The sequence below is a fragment of the Vicugna pacos genome, chromosome 1 (assembly GCF_048564905.1).
Source record: "Vicugna pacos chromosome 1, VicPac4, whole genome shotgun sequence".
NCBI lineage: Eukaryota > Metazoa > Chordata > Mammalia > Artiodactyla > Camelidae > Vicugna > Vicugna pacos.
In genome coordinates this window covers 122,881,107-122,900,504 of record NC_132987.1, presented here as the reverse complement: position 1 = coordinate 122,900,504, position 19,398 = coordinate 122,881,107, and the positions used below count along the sequence as shown (strand labels likewise).

Sequence of the window (19,398 nt, the reverse complement as noted above, 5' to 3'; positions counted from 1 at the left end):
CCGGGCCCGGGAGGGAGAGCACTGAGCCCCACCCCGCCTAGGGCAGAGACTCAGGACTTGGAGGCGGACAGGCGCAGGCGGAGCCGGGGCGCTCGGGGGCGCGGACGCCCTGCGGGACACTGGGGGGCAGCACGTAGCCTCCCACGGGCCCTCTCGCAGCACATCTGGCCGCCCCCCTCCCTGGGGCCTTTCCACGGCACCTACAGCCCGGTGGACCGGGAGCCCCCGCCCGCGCCCCTCAGGGCCCGACTGGCACCCTCTCGTGGGAAGGGCGGCGTCCTTTGGAGTCAGCGTCCAAGTTTCGGTTCCAGCGCGCCCCGCCTGCGGCCCAGGCCGCGGGAGGAACCGGGCCGGGGGCGGGGCCGGGGGCGGGGCCGGGGCCGGCATCGGGCCGGCGCTCAGCCCCCTCCAGCTCCGCGCCCAGAGCCTCCGAGGCGCGGCGGGAGCGCGGTGGCTGCTGCCTCCGGCGCTCCGAGGGCTCCCGCGGCCCGAGGGCTCTCCTGTTCCTAGTTCTCCCGCGGCCCGAGATCAGCGCTGCCCGAGGTCGCCGCCCCCACCATGCCGCTGAGAGGGTGAGCGGGCGAGCGGGCGCGCCCGGGGGTTGCGGGGGGCTGAGCGGCGGCGCCAGGTCGGGAGCGGCGCCCCGAGCCTAGGGCCGCCCTCCTGGCCGCGCCGCTGGCGCGCCGGGCGCGGGGAGCAGCGGGCGCATCCGGCGGGGCCGCGGGAGGCGCGGCCACCTGCGGGAGGAGGTGTCGGCCCAGGGTCGGCGCGGGGAGAGCGGCGGGGACCGGGCGGCGGCAGCGCGCGGGCGAGCTGGGGGCGGGTCCCTGCTGAGGGTGGGAAAGCAGCTGGAAGGAGAGGAGACAGCGACCCACGCTCACTTCCTGCCCCCGCCCCCGCCCCCAGCGGGTCGCCCAGAAGAACCAGGGGGGTGGCCAGGCTGTGTCAAGGGCACTGTTACTCACTTCGAATGCCAGCCGTGCCCACCGATTGCTGACATCCCTCCCCCTTCGCCCAGCGCCTGGGATTCCCCCTCCTGCTTCAGCAAAGGCAACCGGGGAGGCTCAGGCTCCTGGTCTCCCGCCAGCTGAGGAGGTGGATGACAACTTTGCTCCCAGCTTTTGGCCACAAGGCCCCTTCAGGGAAGCTGTAGGGTTGGCAGGCGGTGCCCCTCCTTGGTGAGCTGGTGAGGTTCCCCATCCTCAGGTGTCCCCACCCTCACAGCCCAGAAGCCTGCTCAGCCCCGGGTCCCACGGCCCAGTCTCTCCAGTTGGAAGTGCGGGTAAAGACTATTCCTGCAAGAAAGGAAAGTAAAGTGCTGGCATGTCACAGCTGCCCTTCGCCACCCACACCCCAGAGCAGTTGGCCCTGCCTGTGCTTTGTCCCCTGTGATCCAGGGAGGAGGGGGCCGGGGCCTGGGCAGGGTGGTGACAGGTGGGGCAGGAGACACCGCGTTCTGGGAGGCCTGCCGGCAGGGCTGTCTAGGCTGAGGCGTGCAAGGTTCAGAGGCTCCCAGACTGAAGGCGCCAGGACCCTGGGGGCGGGGAGAGGGGCTTGCTGGCCCCAGTGCCAAGCTGCCCACCAGCTTGGGCAGAGCCACCAGATCTGGTTTCAGATTGATCCTATTCCTTCGGAAGATTGTTCTGCAGCTCACCAGACCCTGCCAGGGGCGATGGGATGGGATGGGGGAGCATCTTACATCCCCTCTACCTCTCAGATTTTAAATGATGCTCTTGCTGTCAGCCCCTCAACAGTGGGTTTTTTTCTGATTTTATCCAGCATCCTGGACTCCATCCCTGCAAGGCCAGGCCACCGAGGGGTTGGTGACTCCTCTCAGTGCCCTTTAGCACACTCTCACTATCACTCTGAGGGGAGTTTGTTAACATAGGAGCTGGTCCCTTGCAGGGGTCGCCAGCCCCGTGGGACTTCCCGTGCTGGGCAGGGAGGTGGTGGTCCTGGTTCCTTTCCCCGAATCCCTGGATGCCCGGGGAGCCTCGGCTGATGCGCTGGCTGGCTGTGGAGGTAACCCCGTTTCCATGATGGGTGGAACTGTCTCCTGCTCCCATTTGGAAGAAGTGGGCCTCACCTGCCTTTCGGGTTGTTTTTTTTTCCAGTCCTGAGCTGCTCCTGCTGCTACTCTGCGGCCTGCAAGCCGGTAAGTGTGGTCGCTGCTCTTACGGGAGATTTCCAATCCCTTCAGTGCCGAGCAGTGAGGTCCGTGGGGTGCAGGCCTCCCCACTGCCCTTCTTGCTTTTCCAGGGGCCCTTTTGAGAAAGCTGGGCCCCAAGACCAGAGTCATGTGTGGGACTGAAAGCCACAGAGGGGAGCGCTCCTACGGACTCTGTGGTTTTTGTTCTGTTTCGTGTCTGAAGTAGAGTGCAGTTCCTCCCCAGTGATTTAGAACCTCCGCTTCCAGAGGAGCCAGGAGCCAGGCAGCCTGCTTCTCCAGCCCCTTCACTCCCCAAAGCCACCAGCTTCCAGACGAGCATAGAACAGGGATGTGGCACCACAGCTGAGACCAAGGCCTTGACCAGCTTTCCAGCCCATGGGTGATGGGTCAGGGGACATGGCCACTTTCCCTGCGGGCATTCAAGTGGCCATAACAGACCGCCAGACCTCGCTGGGCCTTCCCCAGTGCAGTGCTGGCTGCATTCGAATGTTGTTGAGAAGCTGCTGTTTTCTTTTAAAATATCTGAATTTTTTTGAACCCTTTTTATTTTGAATTCATTATAAAGTCCCAAGAAGTAGCAGAAACAGCGGAAAGTAGCCCTAGGTTCCCACATCCCTGCTTCTCCCAGTGTTGGCATCCCATGCCAGGGCAGAGAACTGACACTGGGCAGGACGTTGGAGCAGCTTGCTGCAGATGTCCGAAGTTTTAAAATAGCATGGCTTTCCTATGTGCATCTTCTGTACACGTTTCTTTCCTGGTGAGATGAGTCAGAATTGGTGTTTGAGTCTTGCAGCCCAGAGGCTCCCCTCCCCCCGACAGTGTGACTCTGAAGCCAGGAGTCACCTGTGGATAATGGATTTTGTACTTTCTGGATCATTGCAGAGATTCAGGAACAGGAGGTCAGAGCAATGGTGGGCAGCGACGTCCAGCTCAGCTGTGTCTACCCTGAAGGAAACAGCTTCGATTTAAATGACCTTTATGTCTACTGGCAAATCCCGGACAAACCAAATACCTACTCCGTGGTGACTTACTACCTCTCGGGGAACAACTCCGCTGGCCACAGCGACAACCACTACAAGGGCCGGGCCCAGCTGTCCCTGGACAGCATGAAGCGGGGTGACTTCTCTCTCCACCTGCGCAACATCACCCCCCAGGACGAACAGAAATTTAACTGCCTGGTGTTTCGGAAATCCTTAGAATTAAAAAAGATTTTGGAAGTTGTGGTCACGCTGCACGTGGCAGGTAAGAGCACGGAAGGGGCAGATCTGATTTCACTGCAGCCTCATGTCCCTGAAGAAGTATCAGTAAGACCCATTTTCTGTAGGCCACTCACCTGTGTCTTCCCGTAAAGAGCGCCCCCATCTCTGTGGTGGGCGCCTGTTTACCCGTGTGACGCCAAAGTGGCTGAAAGACCATTCGGCTCATGGGGAGGTTCTCCATGAGCTGCTTTCACACACAGCCCCCAATCTCACTGCCTTTGCCTTGAGCTCTCCAGCTCAACTCCCACTAGGTTTTTTTAATGAAATGAAGAGGGAGGACTATAAGGCACTAAATGAGATCAGAACTTAGGAATAAAGTTAGAGCCTCTCCTCGGAGCTGCTCAGGGCATAGTTCTGCGGAGACGGGCTGTGTCTGTATCAGGCGAACTGCCAGCTCTCTGTCACTGGACTCCAGGGAGGCCGACCTCCTTGGGGCAGGAAGTGGGTGCCAGTCACCGCCTGCTGGGCTCAGCAGCGCCCCCGTGGGCGGGAAGGGCGACTCTTGGGCAGAGCAGGACCTGTGCGGCTCCCCAGACCACGGCCTTGGTCCCCTAATCCTCCGGGGTCAGGGCGTGACTGCCGCCTCCCTCTAACCTGGCCCTGGGCGCCATGCACCCCTCCGCTTCTGACCCTCAGAACCCGGCACCCCTCAGCCCGTTTTCCTTCTTGGCAGCAAACTACAGCATGCCTGTGGTCAGCGGCCCGTCCCAGGATGAGGAGTTCACCTTCACGTGCACGTCCACAAATGGCTATCCGAGGCCGAACGTGTACTGGATCAACAGGACAGACAACAGCCTGCTGGACCCGGCCCTGCAGAACAGCACCGTGTCCTTGAACGAGCGGGGCCTGTATGACGTGGTCAGCGTCCTGAGGCTCGGGCGGACGCCCAGCGTGAACGTGGGCTGCTGCATAGAGAACGTGCTGCTGCACCAGAACCTGACCGTCAGCAGCTGGACAGGTAGGGTCCCCCGGGTCTGCATGCTGACCCCTGCCCGAGGCTGTGGGCTGGGAATGGCTTGGGGGGTCTCCCCAGGCAGAAGACAAAAGCGCCCGCAGGCTGGCTTGGCGGCAGCATGAGAAAGGGGGCTTGAAATGGGGAGGAAGTGGGAGGCAGGTGTTACCGCGGCGACTGAGGGCAGGAACCTGTTGGGCACTCAGGGCACTTAATCCTCACTCTTGGGGCTCAGATTTGGTGACCCATCTCAACAGGTGAGGGACTGAGGCTCCGAAAGGTCATGTATCATTTCAGAAGTCACAGAACGAGGCAGGAACAGCATCAGGGTGGAAGCCACCCCCTGCACAGCCCCCGCTCTGAAGAACCTGGGACCCCACCCCCCGTGTCGGGGTCCGGCTGGGCCTGACTGCTGGCCCAGGCCTCCCCATGGAAGGGTGCAGGCGGGTGACTCCCTCGGAGAAGCCACAGGCTCTCAGTGTGTCCCTGTCACCAGTGTTGAGATGATGGGGGCGGGGTTCCAGGAAGAGCAGAAGAGCTGCAGGATGGGGCCCATGGGCCTGCCTCCTACAGGAGGAAGACAGGGGGCTATCAGGACCCGCCACAAACCTGCAGGGCCCAGTGCAACATGGAAAGACACGCAGGAATCCTGGTCCAGAAACTGTCAGAGTTCAAGGTGGTGATGGCATCGCATCTCACCAAGTGCAGCCCCGCAGCCTACCCATGGCACGTGCCAGGATGCACCCCAACTGCCGGGAACTCCTGCAGCCAGGCACTCTCTTTCCTGGAATGTGGGTGCAGCCCTGTGGCTCAGCGGTCACGGTCTTTGGGCTGCACCAAAGCCCACCTCTGGCCTCTGCCTCCCAGCGGAGCAGCCAGGCGCAAGGGAAGGGGACCGGGAGGCTCTCTTGGGGCTGTGGTCTTGGCTCCGCTGCTTTGTGGGATCACTGGGAAGCCCGTCAACCACCCCTGGGCCCAGAGCCTCTGAATCGGCACCTCTGGGCTGTCTGGGCATCAGGACATGTGGAGAAGCTTCTAGATGGTTCTAAAGTGCCTGGAAGGCCTAGCCACTGTCTGGCTCGTGGCTTCTCCAGGTTTGGAGAAACACGGGGCATTTGAAACATGCTGCCTGAGGAAGCTGTTGCTTGTCTACCCCTGAGAACCACTCTCCAAGGGGCCAAGTACTCGGACATTAGGACAGGAGGACTGGCGCCCTCGTGCGCTGCCAGAGAGAGTGAAACAGCACAGCACTGTGGGAAGCTGCTGATTCCTTAAAAAGCTAAGCAGAAGTGGCCCAGCAGTCTCACTCCTAAGTGTGAACCCAAGAGCACTGGAAGCGAGACTCAGACCAACGCTTGCACATGAATGCTCACCGAAGCTTGTTCTCAGTAACCAGAAGGTGGGAACAGCGCGAGTGTCCAGGGGTGGATGAAGGGATGGACACAGCGTGTCCACCCACACAGTGGAGTCTTAGCCATGACAAGGTGTGAGACACAGGCCACACAGCAGGGTGGACAAACCACGAAAACGTGATACTCAGTGAGAGAAGCCAGACACAAAAGGCCACACGGTGTGTGATTCCATCTCTTTGAAATGTCCAGAACAGGGAAATCCAAACAGGCAGAAAGTAGCTTGGAGTCCCCGGGGGAGGGGGAGGGGAGGGGCTGCTGGTGGGCAGGGGCTTTCCCTTTGGGGCGGTGAAAAAGTTCCAGAGTTAGACAATGGTATGGCCACGCGGCCTCGTGAGTGTACTGAATGCCACCCAACTGTTCACTTTAAAATGGTTAATTTTATGTTCTGTGAATTTCACTATGTTTTTTTAAAGCCAGCAATTAAGCTAGAAAAAAATTAATTTGATTACATTTAGGAAGCCAGGAAGGCTCCGCTTCCTGCCATGCCCCTCCCCAGGTGTGGGGCTTTAGGTGGGCTGCGAGTACAGGTCACACGGGTAGGGGAGGAGGGTGACGCCACAGGGAGAGACGAGGGCCCATCGGAGAGAGAAAGCCCTTCTCTCCGTCAGCCTCGTAGCTTGAGAGTCACAGAACGCCAGCAGGAGGTCCGCTGGGTCAGCACTCCCCTTAGCGCTGGCTTCTTCAGGTGGAGACACCCCCTTTCCCTGGTGGCCCTAAGTTGGGGGTTGCTCTCCTTTCTTGTAGGAATGTTCACTGGAACCAAAGACAGCTTCACGGAGAACCCAGCTGATGGCACCCGCGAGTGGGGAGGCAGGGCGGTTCCCAGCGTCCTGGCCGTGCTGGCCGTGGTCGTGGCTGTGGCCACTGGCTGGCTGTGCAGGAGCAGGTGCCCCAGCCGGAGCTACACAGGTATCCGAGGGGCCTGCGCTGTAGGCAATGAGCATTTATTTCGTCGGGGTGGGGGCGGCCCTTTTCCAGGACCTGCTCAAGCTCCGCAAGGCTTTCTTTCACGGGAGGCGTGGTTTCCCTGCGGTACTGCGCGTGCGCGCGGCCACGCCGACGCTTCTGGGTGTGGGGCCCCAGTCCCCACGACCCTGGCTCAGCGGGCAGGCGAGTACAGAGATCAGGACCCGGGGCATCTGTGGACACTGAGCCACTGGGATCCCTTCAAGGCGGTCTGGTGGATTCTGGCCAAACACAAAGACGGACCCAGAAAGTATGGGTACTGACCATGCTAAACAAAGAAGCAGAGCTCATGGTGGGGAGCAGAAAAATCCAGAACCCAGGTGTCAACAAGAGGGCCTGCCGTGCTGGCCTGGGCCCCGCCCGGGCCAGTCGGGGGAGAGGCGGGGCACAGCGCAGTCTCCCCAGGCCAGCCTGGTGGTGGAGGTCAGCAGGCGTCCCCAGAGGTCCTGTCACTGAAGCTGGTCTCCTCCTGGACCCCCGGCAGTGGAGGACGGGGAGCTCAGCTGGACTAAGGAGTCATAGCACAGTGGGATGGGGCTTCTCCGTGCTGCCCTGCAGTTTCGCTTGGCTGCTAATTCCATCATCCCAGCAACACTTCCCACTGCCCACGGCCCCACTGTCGACGCTGCCAGGCCGCTGAAGGTGCCCTGAGCTTCTTGAAGTGCTTCTCACGCTTGCCTCTTGCCGTCCTGCCTGAGCAGGGAGCCGCTGGAGACGGCGGGGTGGGGAGGGCTGCTGGGCAGAGGCCCCTGCGGTCTTCAGCGCACTCCCTCTTCACTGCCCACCCTGAGCGTTTCTGGTTTGTTCCAACAGGTGCCCAGCCTTTGAGGCCAGAGCTGGAAGTCACCGGTGAGTTTGCCAAGAGGGAAGGAGGCCTGTGGAGGAGGTGCGGGGGGCTGGGGGGTCTGGGGGCCCGGGCAGGCTGGACTGGCGGCTCTCCCCGTGTCCGCCTTTCAGCCCGAGCGACACTCGATGGGCAGGAAGTAGGTGCTTCCAGGTCCAGAGACACAGTGGAACCCAGGGGGAGGCGTGGCCCACTGGCCCTCCTGGCGTGTGGTCCTGTCTCTGGTGTGCTTGCTGATGTGTGCCACGGGATTTTCCTGGACCACAACCCCAGGCGCCCCCCGCCTTCTCCGTCCTCCCACCATCATGTCCCCACCCCGGCCCACTGTGGGTTCTCCTGCGAGTCCACACCCTTTGTGCAGGCGAGCACCTCACATTCCCGGAGCAAAGACCAGTGAGACTCCCGCCCCAATTTGGGGAAATATTCACACACAGGGTCTTCAGTTTGGGCTTCCCGCCAGCACATGCCGTGGGCTGCGAGGGTCTCCGTAGTCCGACTGGGGGGCTCCACACCTTAGACAAGTGGCCGCGCCTCCCAGAGCCCTGCTTCCCCACCTGTGAGAAGGGCCGTCAGGGGAGGGTGGGCCCAGGGCGCACACAGCCCAGCCAGCGGCACCTGCACACCTGTTCACCAGGTGAGTCCGAGTCGCGTGGCCGCCTGGTGCCGCAGCAGACTCACTTGTCCCTGCGGCCAGTTTCAGGCAACCCCGGAACACAGCTTCCCAAAAAATCAGGGCCTGCCGGACCTCCGTCGCAGGAAGCGCCTCGTGTGCAGGCGTCTCCAGTCCCCCTGTTTTCACCAACCTGAGTCCTGAGATCGGCCTCTGCCCCCAAGGTGAAAGCGAGCTGACTCGCCGCCCACGCCCTCTCCCTCTTTCCTCCCAAGAGCACGTGTGACGAGACGCCGCCCCAGGCCTGGACAGGGCTCCGGGAGAGGCCCAGCAGGGACGTTGGATGGCAGCTTGGGAAGCGACTCTGGCCGGCTGGGCAGAGGGGACCATCTGCGCCGTTAGCACTGGAACGCACTGACGTGGAGCCCCCTGGCTCTGGGGGGACAGGCAGGGCTTCCCCGGGAAGGACCGCACGGACCCCGGGAGCACGTGTTGCGCGCTGCCCTGATCCCAGCAGGCGGCCTTTTCCCAAGGCCAGCAGCTCTGGGCCCGTGAACCCCCGAGTACGTGGGCTCCCTCCTTCACTGCCAAACCAAATGAGAAGGGCTGCAACGGCTCCTTCCCACCCTCGGCCCCCTGGAGCCCGCAGCTCTTCTCAACACCCTGGACTCGCGCCGTGGGACCCGCGTCCGAGGCCGGAGGAAGGGCATCCGGTTCCGAAAGAGGCAAGAGGACGCCTGCCCTCGTCCAGGGTGACCTGGGCTGGGCTGGTCACTCCCGCTGCAGTGGCCTGCGCGCTGGCTCCGCTGTTCAGGCTCGTGCCCCACCTCCGCCTTGAGGGCACAGGGCCCTGGAGTCTGTCACGTGGGACCTAAAGCAGGAAGTGGTGGACACTGAAGACTGCCCGGAATCCGTGTTCTTCTAGGGCATTCGCACTGGAAAGAAAACCTGAGCTCTTTTGTTTTGGTCAAAAGCTAGGTTTTCCTCCTCAAAAGCACAACGGAATTTTTCAGTGTCTGTGCTGGGCTGTGCAGCCATCTGTGCTGGGGACGTCCCGGGGGGGCGCACCTGGAGAGGCAGGAGCCCAGCCTGGGCAGGGCTGAGGCTCGTGTTTCCAGCGGACACTGGCCTGGACAGGTGGTCATCGCGGTCCTTCAGAGTGGGACCGTTCTCCTGGCACGTGGCAGCCTCCCAAATGCAGCAGAAACTCCCTCGAAGTGTGCTGGGCGGCCTCTGTCCCCGGCCCTGTGGCCCACGGCCCCTTGCTGACCTCCCATGAGGACCTGCACAGTCTCAAGGCAAAACCTCGTCTCAAACCCTGGGCTCCTGGGAGCCCACCAGGTCCCCCCAGTGACTGGAGTGGAGCAGTGGCTACGGGGGCGTGCAGCCGGGGCCTGGACCCCACCCAGACGGTTTCCATGTTGGTTCCTGGATTGAAACTAGCAGTTTGTTGTTTTTGGAAGGTTCCACAAAGGAGGCGCACCCCCCAGGAAAACAAGCCTGTTTTGCCCCTGGTCGCTCAGCACCGAAGGGCAGGGTGTGGGAGGCCTGCACCTCCCAGACTCGCAGCAAACTCGGCGAGTCCGGCTCAGTGCCGAGCCTGAGCCAAGATACGTTTTTGGGAACCTCCATGTATTTCTGCACCGCGAGGCCCTCACGCGGCTTTTCCACAAATGTGATGAGGACTCTACTCAGACTTTTAACATGAAAGCATTACAAGACATGCGTTGTTTTCAAAAGAGTCCCAGAAAGCTGACTAGAGCAAGAAGCCCAGGGGCCCTCGTGGGGTGCGGCAGGTGGGTGCGGCAGGTGGGGTGCGGGCCCCTCTGTCCACTGTGATGTGACGCCAGGTGCACCAAGGGGCCCGTTCCACCATCCTGCCCAGGCCCAGCCTGCGGCCTCAGCAGACCCTCAGGGCCCCTGCAGATGCTGGGGCTGGGTTCTCTGTCCTGCAGGATGGGGCAGCTGCAGGGAGACTTTCCACTTTCCTACCAGGAGCAGTTTCCTAGTTGGGGAAGCAGCGGGGGCCGGTGCTCCTGCTTCTGCCCCGTTATGCCCAGGCCCGGGAGGCCGCCCAGGGGCTCTCCCACCCCACGTTTGTGGGTTCTGCCTGGACTGGGGCTCCCAGCCAAGGCCACGCCCTCCAGGTCCCATGCCCCGAGTTATCGTGTCCCTACTGGCTCCCAGCAGACCCTTGCCGCTCCCTCTGGGCCTCGCGGGCTGACAGGCTCTCTGCCTTCCCGGCTCCCTCGGGTCACCCTCGCCCTCTCAGTCTGGGGACGGCTGCCTGCTTCCCATGCTGTGTTGCAGACAGCATGTGAATGCCGTGTTTTGATGTTTCCGGAAGCCTGATTTCTGAGAATCCAAGTTACCAGCCTGCCTTTGTCCAGTTGCCTTGGTCAGCATGCTGGCAAGCTGGTCCACTCAGCTTGCAGTCAGCGACCCGGCCCTGCCCCATCGGTTCTCCCCCGGGGTGGCTCTGTCCCCCAGGGGGTGCTGGGCGAGGTATGAAGACATTTGATGGTCAGTCTTGGGGGTTGCTGTGTCTTCTAGTGGGTGGGAGGCAGGATTCTGCTCAATGTCCCCCAGCACCCAGGACAGCCACCGCAGACGGGCGTCCTGCCCGAAGGTCAGTGGTCCCAGGGATCCCTGCAGCCACCTTCCTGAGGGAGGGCAGGGTCAGCAGAGCCACTGTCCCCGTCCCCATCTGCACTGGGCACAGGGGAGGAGACAGAGTTCTGGGCCAGCCCCAGGGAATGGCGTAGGTCATGGGATGGCTGGGCACAAGAATCCGGGGTGCTGGCACTGCTCTGGGGCGGGGCCCCTGGCCACTCTGGCCGCTGGAGTCCTGGTCTCTGGGTGCTGTGGCTCCTGCTCCTGCTGCACATCCTGAGCACAGTAGGTGTGCACTCAACACCCATCAGAGAGGGAGAGCCCAAGCTGGCAGGTGGGAGGTTCGTCACCAGGGCAGGGGACAGAAGGAAGCAGCAGCTGTGTGCCTGGAGCGCCTCAGTTCTCCCTCCTGCAAGGTGAGGTGGCTGGAACCAGGTGCCTCCTCCGACCCCCGCGGCTCACACACACCCCGTGACCACAGGCACCACAGCCATCCTGGGGAGGGAGGCTGTGGCTTTAGAGAACCCCGCCTGCCCCAGCCCCAGTGCTGTGATGCTGGGCACTGGTCAGGGCAGAGGGCCCAGGGGCTCCGGGCGGTGCTGGAGGCGCGGCAGGTACATCCCACCCGAACCTCCCTGCAAGCCTGGCTTTTCAGAAGGAGGACGTTTTCAGGGAGAAGGCAGCTTACACGTCTGGGCTGGCTCTGCCCTTGGGGACTGACTCCCCCTCCCCCACAGCCCAGGGAAGCAGCGGCGTCCTCCTGGCCCACAGCAGTCCCGCCGCCCTGATGTCAATCCCACCAGCACCCTCCCCCGGCCCGCCCCACAGGCCACGGTCTGACCACAGCCTGCTGCGTCCTGAGTGGCTCCTGGGTCCCCTGAGGGGAGAAGGCTCCTCTGTCACTAGTGAACGCTTCCCCTTTTCCTTGAATCTGGGTTGATGCTGCCACGACCAGGGAGGGGCAGCCAGCTGGGGCTTCTGTGACGGCGCGGGGGCGGAGCAGCTCCGTGGTAGCAGGATGGGACCTTGTCCCGGGGCCATGGGGCTTAGTGTCCGGAGTCCCTGGTGTCTCCGCCACCAGAGGGTAGCCCGCCGGGGATGGGGGCCTTGAGCCCCTGCAAAACCAATATGAACAAGCTCCAACACCCAGGAGCTGTGCAGTCAGCCGCCCGAGTCAGGACCAGAACTGGGGCCACACCAGGATCAGCTCCTGAAGACCTTGATCTGGGTCTTGTGGGAGGGGGAGGTGACCAAGGAGTATCCAGGCCAAGAACTGAGCAGGATCCTCCACCCCCACCACCACCACCCTCCCCCATCTCCTTCCTGCCCCCACTGTCCTCCCTCCCCCACCTCCTTCCCTCCCCAGCGCCCTCCTTCCTTATCATCCTCCCTGGCCCAACCCCCTGCACCAGCCTTGTGGTCTGAGCACAGGCCCTGCCCTTCCCCTGGGAGTGATTCATTGCTCCTCTCTTGTGTTCTCTGGGCCTTCTGTCCCCGAGATTGCAGGTGTCCAAGTCTGCTGTGCGCAGGCCGCCCAGGGAGGGGGAGGGCACTGCCACTTCAGAGTTGGGGTTTCCCCGGCAGGGACAGGACGGGCTGTGAGGAGGGAGTGGTCCCCGAGAAGGCCCAGGTCTGTGCTCTGAGAGGCAGCTGGGTGAGTCAGGGCGCTGCTGGTCTAATGGAAGGAAGGTTGCTCAGAGAGCCTGGTTGTACACATGTGGTTCGCAATGTCCCAGATGCACTGACCCAGGGGCAGGAGAGGTGACACCTGCTCCCAGCAGATCCAGAGCAAGTTCCCCAGTCACCTGAGCCCAGAAAATGACACCAGGGAGCAAATACCATGATTCAGCTAAAATGCAGCCTGAGAGGTGCTGGGCCCAGGAGATGGAGAAACGGGGAGGGGACAGAGGCAGGTTCCTAGAGGGCAGAGGGGAGGGCCCAGCAGGGGCCCAGGGTGCCAGCCTGCAGCCTGGCTGAGGTCCAGACCCAAAGACACGGTCTGGCAGCTGCAGGCTCTTTGCCCCATGTGATGGCCGCACACAGATACAGCCCTATTCACACCACCACAGGGAGCACCTGCCAGGAGCTGGGCCCAGTGAGAGAGCCCCCACTCCCACCCCAATCGGGTTGGGGTCCTGCCCCACGGAAGCATCCCATGGGGCACCACAGCGGAGACCGCGACTGCCTTGGCTGGGGTGCGGGCCCTGATGCCCGCATCATCCTCTTTGTGGTCCCCGCTCCTAGCGGCTGGGCCTGGGGTTGGGCTGCAGGCAACACTGGGGCCCACCAGGGCAGCCGAGACGAGGCAGGTTCTCCCCGCAAAGCCTGGGGAGGGCGGACCCCACCTTGTACTGAGCCTTCCCTGGGACCCACGCCCTCTGCCCGCTGGCTCAGAGCCCTTCAGGTGGCTGGGCGGTGCCGCCCCCCATCCCTGGACACGCATTCTGGACGCGGCCCGGCTGGAGGGGTGCTGGGAATGGAGTTCTTGGTCTCGGGAGGCTGCACGCGTGGACCGGGCAGGGGTGGGGAAGTCGAGGGTGGAGGACAGGGCCAGGTGGGGTGTCCTTCGAAGGAGAAGCGCTGACCGGAGGTGTGACGGGGAAGGTGCCCCAGGGGGCCGCCGGGGCCATGAGGGTGCCGGGGCTTGGGCTCTAGGGGACGAGGTCCAGCAAGTCCTGTCTCAGCCGATCAGCCAGGCCCGGGTCCCTGCGCGCCCCCCGCCCCCGTGGAGGCCGGCCTCTGCCCTCGCCCAAACATCACCATCGGGAACCCACCCCAGACCTCCAGACTCCAAAATCAAGACACTTCAGGGCCACACTTCAGTTTTTAGTGAGGAAAGTTACTTAATTAAAAAAAAAAAAGCACTTCTCAAAAAATGGGGTGGGTGTAAATTGCAGTGCCTGTACCCTAAGCGAGTCCTCACTGAACTGGGTCAAGCCCAGCAGGGCGAGGCGGGGCACGGCGCTGTCCCTGGGAGCAGCCCGCCCACACCGACCTGGGCGGTGCAGCAGCTCCTGTGCTCAGAGCGACGCCCCCGGGCTCGGCTGCAGCTTCCGAGAGCTGGAGGGCCGCGCCCTGCGGAGACTATGTCCCGTGAGCGTGACATGCCGGCCGGAGCGCTGCGGTGGCCGTGGCACCGGAAGGCATGAGCTTCCGATGGCACGGGCCGGCCACCTGGGAGCCAGCACCTGGGGTCGTTGGGGACTTTCCACACCTGCCCTCAACCGCTGGACACGCCCGGGCTGTGTGCACGGAGGCATTTAGCACCTGCCTTGCAGAGATGCTTTCCGTTTATACCCGCGTCTGCAGTCATAATCTTGGAACCTTCTACTTTTGTTTTGTTAACTGATTGGGTTCTCTATTCAGCTTCCAATAAAACCTCCAAATTTGAAAAAGAAAGCCACTTCCTGGGACTCCAAGTAGAACATTTGGGGAGAAAGAGAGTTCAGTCACCGCGTGGATTCAGCACGTCCTCTCTGGGGGCAGGTGGGAACGGGGCGGGGAAGGCGGGGAGAGGGTTGGGCCAGCCCGGACCAGGCGCTGAGGACGGAGAAATCTGCACCTTGTGCCTCGGAGGACAGCGGCATCCACCAGCTGGGGAGAGGGGGTTTATAAACCGTGACCTAATGATGGAATAAACCCAAGAACCCCTCAGGGTCTCTGACAAAATAAAGCATCAGGCAAAAACTAGTGGAAACGTATTACAACAAAGGGCACTGAAGGAGCCGTTAACCCCCCAGGTCTGGGAAGGGCTACCGGCTGTAGATGAGAGACCCACAGTCAAGGGACCCCGTGGTCAGAGGGGGCCCGCCGTGCACTGAGGAAGGGATCATCCTGGACTGTTCTTCAGTAGGAAGAGTCAGGACACTGAGTCAGAATGAGCGGCTTTGGCTCTCAAGAGGCATTCCCGGAGGCGGCTGCTGGCTTGCACCCTGGCCTGGCAGTGGACTTGCGCCACCCTTCTCGGGGACCGTGGCCTCTCCACGGAGGCAGTGGGTGCTGTGTGGGCATCTGCTCTGGGCAGGGTCTGGGCTTCAGGGTCGACAGACAGGGGGTCATGGGGGGAGGGTGCCTGAACCAGGCTTTGACCATCACACACACCCACGTGGGCCAGAGGCGTCCCTGACAACCGTCAGCCCACAGTCCTCGAGAATCAGAATAAAACTCAGCCCCGGGGGAGGCCAAGAAACAGACTCAATTAACTACCTCCCGGACTTCCTGTCGGCCTTTGAGGCCTAACAAGGGAAGTGCCACTTCACAGTCAAGAAGCCACGTCGGAAAGGATCTCTGACGCGTGCAGGCTTCCCAGAGCTAACCTGGCTCTCCTTCCAGAACCTGGAGAATTGGGGGTGCTCCCTGGTTCCCGAGAGGAGCGAGGGCAGCTCTGTGGTCACCCTCGGGGCCAGGGCCTGAGACAGGCAGCCAGGTCTCTCCACCAGGGGCAGAGCCACACTCCGCCCGCCCACCTGCCCTGTGAGGGTTCAGTGAGGACAAATGACAAAAAACATCCAATGCTCAGAAAATAACAGGATGCTGCTAGGGTGTCAGGTCTGCAGTTGTGACCGTGCGGTCGTCCTCCCCTCCAGGGGCCGGGCCAGCACTCTGTTGGGGCAGCACTGTCAGACGGTGGGACGCGCTTCCCTGGGGAGGGGGTACGTATCAGGAGCCTGTCGGCCCCAGTGTCCCGCTGGCCTCGGGCTGGGCTGTGACAGCCCCACCCTGGGGTAGGGGCAGGTGAGGAGGGACCTCCAGGCCCAGCTCCAGAGGCAGAGCCTCTGGTCAGGGCTGGGGGGCGGCCAGCCTGCCAGCTGGGCTCACCCCACGCGTGCAGCTCAGACCCTGTGCCCGGCTTGCCCGTCCCAGCTCTGTGCCGTCTTGACTGTGCCCAGACAGGCTGCAGAGCGTCTGACCAGCCGGTGGGAACGTCACATCCGTCCCGGAACTGGGCCTGGGCCTGTCCCCTGGGGCTGCACCCTGGGCCTGGCCTGAGGGGCAGCCTGTCGGGAGTGCAGCCTGGGCGCTCCATGGTCCATCCCTCCGGCCACGGGGCCCCCGAAGCCCCGAGCCGGTCAGCCGGTAAGAATTACCAGACCACCTGCAGACGCGCGCCCCGCGCCGGGTGGGTCAGGGAGGCACACGCAGGCGCAAGGCAGACACAGAGGTTCAGGTTTAGACAGAATCCACGGCTGACCGAAGGGTGTGATTAGCTGTGGACACAAACTAGTTTTTAAACTGCTTCTGTCAAACTCCAGAACACCTGCAGTTTTTTCTGAAACAATTCCAGAATAGCCAGACTCACTCCACTGACTCTCCAGCCAGCCTCCTGATCGCATGCCACGCGGAAGTCACCGGGCTCCTTTATTCGGACAAGAGCGCGTAGGGGGGCCTCGGGTCCCCGGGCCCCGCCCCCTTCCTCCCTCGGGACTCAGCCAGTGGGGGCGGTGGGAGGGGCAGGGAGGGGAGGGACCGGCATCTCCCCTACTCCCTTCAGAGGAGCGTCTGGCTGTGTCCTGGTCCAGGCCTTGATGAGGTGGTGGCCCTGCTGCAGGTGCTCAGCCGCTGGGCTGAGCCGCTCACGTCTGTCTCAGTGAGCGCAGATCCCGGGCCTTGAAACCCGAGCGCTCCTGCGTTCCGCCCTGTGTGTCTTCCTGGAGCCTCACGGTGACTAGGGAGCGTTTGCAGGGCAGCTTCCTAATAACACGTAACGCAAGTGGGACACGCATGATGGCTGCTTCCCAGGGAGGAAGCCGAGCGCCACCCCCGCCTCCATCGCACCGCGGACAGCGGATCCTTCCGGTCCCATATCCCAGCCCCTTCCTCCGTGCCCAAGTGGTCCCCGCTGCACCACCGGGGCTCCTGGGTGGCCCCCAGTGGGTTTGATGACAGACACACACCTCAGGTCACCTTGGGACTTTCTGGGAACTTTCGGCAAAGCTCCTCACCAGGCCCATCGTGTCCAAAGGCCTGGGATGAGCCCCCGCTGAGCATCCCTGCTGCTAGTGCCTCTGGGACTGGGGAGCTGGCTAATCACAGCTGCAGAACCAGGTGTTGCCTCCTGATTTTACTGAAAGAAGACCAGCCCCAGGGGCTTTGCAACCAAGGCAGTGACTGAGCCGGGCCCACGGGCAGGGCTGCGCCCAGCAAAGACCAGCAGGACACCTGGGCGCAAAGTTGAAGGTGGGCTCACCCATGGGCTGAGGCCCTGCCTTCCTCCTGCAGCTGGGCTCCCTGGGCACCACCAGACCCCGGGCAGTGGGAAACAGTGGTTAAATAGTCAGGAATTTTGCAGACAGCTGTGAGGGCTGTCAACTACTGTGGGAAAGACAGGGCGTTCGCTCGTCAGGGCTGGGGGCAGGTAAGCTCCCTGCTCTCTCTTGCCCGCTCCTAGCACAGGCCCTTCCCTGAATCATTTAATCTGTTCTTGCATTTTCTGTCCTAATGTCCTACCTGGCAAAGTGCTGTTCTGTCCAAAAAAATCCCCAGTACAAATTGGCCCAGGGTACTTTCTCTAAATAACCACCCTCCACCTGGGGCCCAGCGTTTCTTTGCCAAATCCAGGAACGTTGTCAGTGTCTTTTTCTTCTTCTTCTTCTTCTTAGTGACCATTGAGTGACTGCTTTCCGCCGGACCGCCTGAGCGCTGCCCTGGGGACAGCCGCAGCCCCTCGCCCACAGCGCCTCCCGGGGACATCCCCACAGGTGGCATCATCTGCTCGAGAAATGGTCCTTGACTCCTGGACACGTCACTTTTGTGGCTTGATCTGCAGCAGCTCCTTTTGATAAAGGGGATTTCCATCAGTTTGTTAAAAAAGTTTTGTTTTTAACGGCCTCTATTTTTGACAGTTTTATCAGCTGAGGCCCCAGGTTCTTCCTGGGGGTCCGTGATCCAGGAGATCCCTCTGCTCCTGCAGCTGTTCCACTGCAGCCTCCTCTGGGCGCCACGCAGGTGCTGGTTCTGCTCACTCACCCAGCACTCACTCCCTGAACGCTGGCTCCCGCCCCTGAGAGGGGACCGTGTTCCCTGAGTGCCCGGTCGGGGCAGGAAATGCTCCTGGCACCCAGGACGTGGGTGAGCGGCACAGGAGCCGGGCAGAGAGGGTGATGTCAGAGAGATGAGGGTCTGGAAGAGCACGAAGGAGGGGTGGGGTGGAGGGGCCGGTCTGTGTCCCACAGGGGCTTCTGAGGCGGTGAAGTGTGTCCAGACCTACCTCCGTGTATCCCCCACTCCCTCACTCGCTCATTCACCCATTCTGGGCACCCGGATGCCCACGCAACCACGGAGGAGCAGTGGCTGCTGAGAGGTGACACCGGTTGAGTCATCCATCGTCTCCTGAAGGCGTGCGCCGGGCCAGCGCCAGGGCTGACTGCTGGCCGCGAAGCCAGGGGTGTTCCTCCCATGGTGATCTGGGGGGCCTGCAGAGGCGCAGGCTTCGGAGAAGAGGGGACTGCGCAGGGCCTGGCCTTGCCCAGTGAGCTGGGGCCCCACTGACCCGCAGCCCAACATAAGGGGTGACCCAGCTTGTCCTGAGGCTGGCAGACTTCTTTGGAGCCATCAGGACATGCTCGCTCTCGGAAGTGGTGGCTGCCCCTGGTTCCCTCCAGTGCTCCCGCCCTCTGTCGTTTTGCCAGAATCCTCAGCCCACTGCTCAAGGAGGGCTCTTCCTGCCAGGAGGTCCTGGGTCACCCAGCGCCAGGCAGAGTGCTTCTGGTGCCCAACCATCTCCGGGGAGGGGGTGTTGCCTCCCACAGCACAACCTGTCTGCACAGGCTCCAGGCCCCTGGGGTGTTCTGGCACTGGCAGTGGGGCGAGGGCGGCACGTGGTCGGGTCGGAGGGCACTGCCAGGGCGCGCGGGGTGGGAGGTGCCCACCCTCTCCTGACCCCCTCACCAGCTATTGGAAAGGTCTCAAATCTCCGGTTCTTAGCATCGGAAAGGCCTGCCTGCCCGGAGGGCTGGGGTTAACCGCTGTTGGTGGGTGGGGGCGGGGGTGTTAGGGCAGCTCTGAGTCTATGGTCTGGTTTCCCCTGGTGGGTGGAGGGATGAGGGAGGAGGGAGCCCTGAGCTTCTCCCAGGCTGCACAGGAGCCTGAGAAACCTTCCAGAATCTGCTCCCAGACCATGACTCCTGATGTGATCTGATGTAATCTGATGTAGCCGGTGCCCCGGGCTTCAGCTACAGAAAGGCCTGGAAATGACCTGTCAGTGACCTTGGCTCTCAGAGGTCCCAGGAACCACATTAGTTGACCACGTGCAAGTGGTGGGGTCCATCTCTGTGGTCCTGACCCCCGCCCCCGGGGCCCATCTCTGTGGTCCTGATCCCCACAAGAAATCTGCTCTGTGGTTTTGACCCCCTGGGGCCCTGATCTGTAGTTCTGACCACCCCCAGGGACCCATCTCTGTGGTCCTGAGTGCCCCCTCGGGGCCTGTATCTGTGGTCCTAATCCCCACAAGGGCTCTGCTCTTTGGTCCTAATGCCCTCAGGGCCCGTCTCTGCGGTCCAGCCCCTTTTTAGGGCCTGTCTCTGTGGTCCTGACCCCCCTTCAGGCCTATCTCCGTGGTGATGGAAGAAGTTAT

At 62.4% G+C, this 19,398-nt stretch overlaps 1 protein-coding gene across 2 annotated transcripts; it reads left to right on the top strand.

The window, feature by feature from the left end:
• The first annotated feature begins 41 nt into the window (after positions 1–41).
• ICOSLG (inducible T cell costimulator ligand) lies at positions 42–17,623 on the top strand. Of its 2 annotated transcripts, none has more exons than XM_072970068.1 (7): positions 42–572; positions 2,115–2,155; positions 3,053–3,412; positions 4,103–4,387; positions 6,538–6,702; positions 7,573–7,608; positions 17,426–17,623. In XM_072970068.1, the coding sequence occupies exons 1-7, from the start codon at positions 559–561 to the stop codon at positions 17,437–17,439; spliced, it is 915 nt and encodes a 304-aa protein (XP_072826169.1). In that variant the 5' UTR covers positions 42–558; the 3' UTR covers positions 17,440–17,623. The 2 variants fall into 2 exon arrangements, with proteins under 2 accessions (XP_072826169.1, XP_072826175.1); XM_072970074.1 differs by lacking the exon at positions 17,426–17,623 and adding an exon at positions 8,489–10,590 and having other exon boundaries at positions 45–572.
• The last annotated feature ends 1,775 nt before the right edge of the window (positions 17,624–19,398 follow it).

Coding starts and splice junctions, on each gene's coding strand:
- ICOSLG (XM_072970068.1), top strand. Junction 2,156..3,052: donor ACTCTGCGGCCTGCAAGCCG/GTAAGTGTGGTC, acceptor GGATCATTGCAG/AGATTCAGGAACAGGAGGTC. Junction 6,703..7,572: donor CCCCAGCCGGAGCTACACAG/GTATCCGAGGGG, acceptor TTGTTCCAACAG/GTGCCCAGCCTTTGAGGCCA.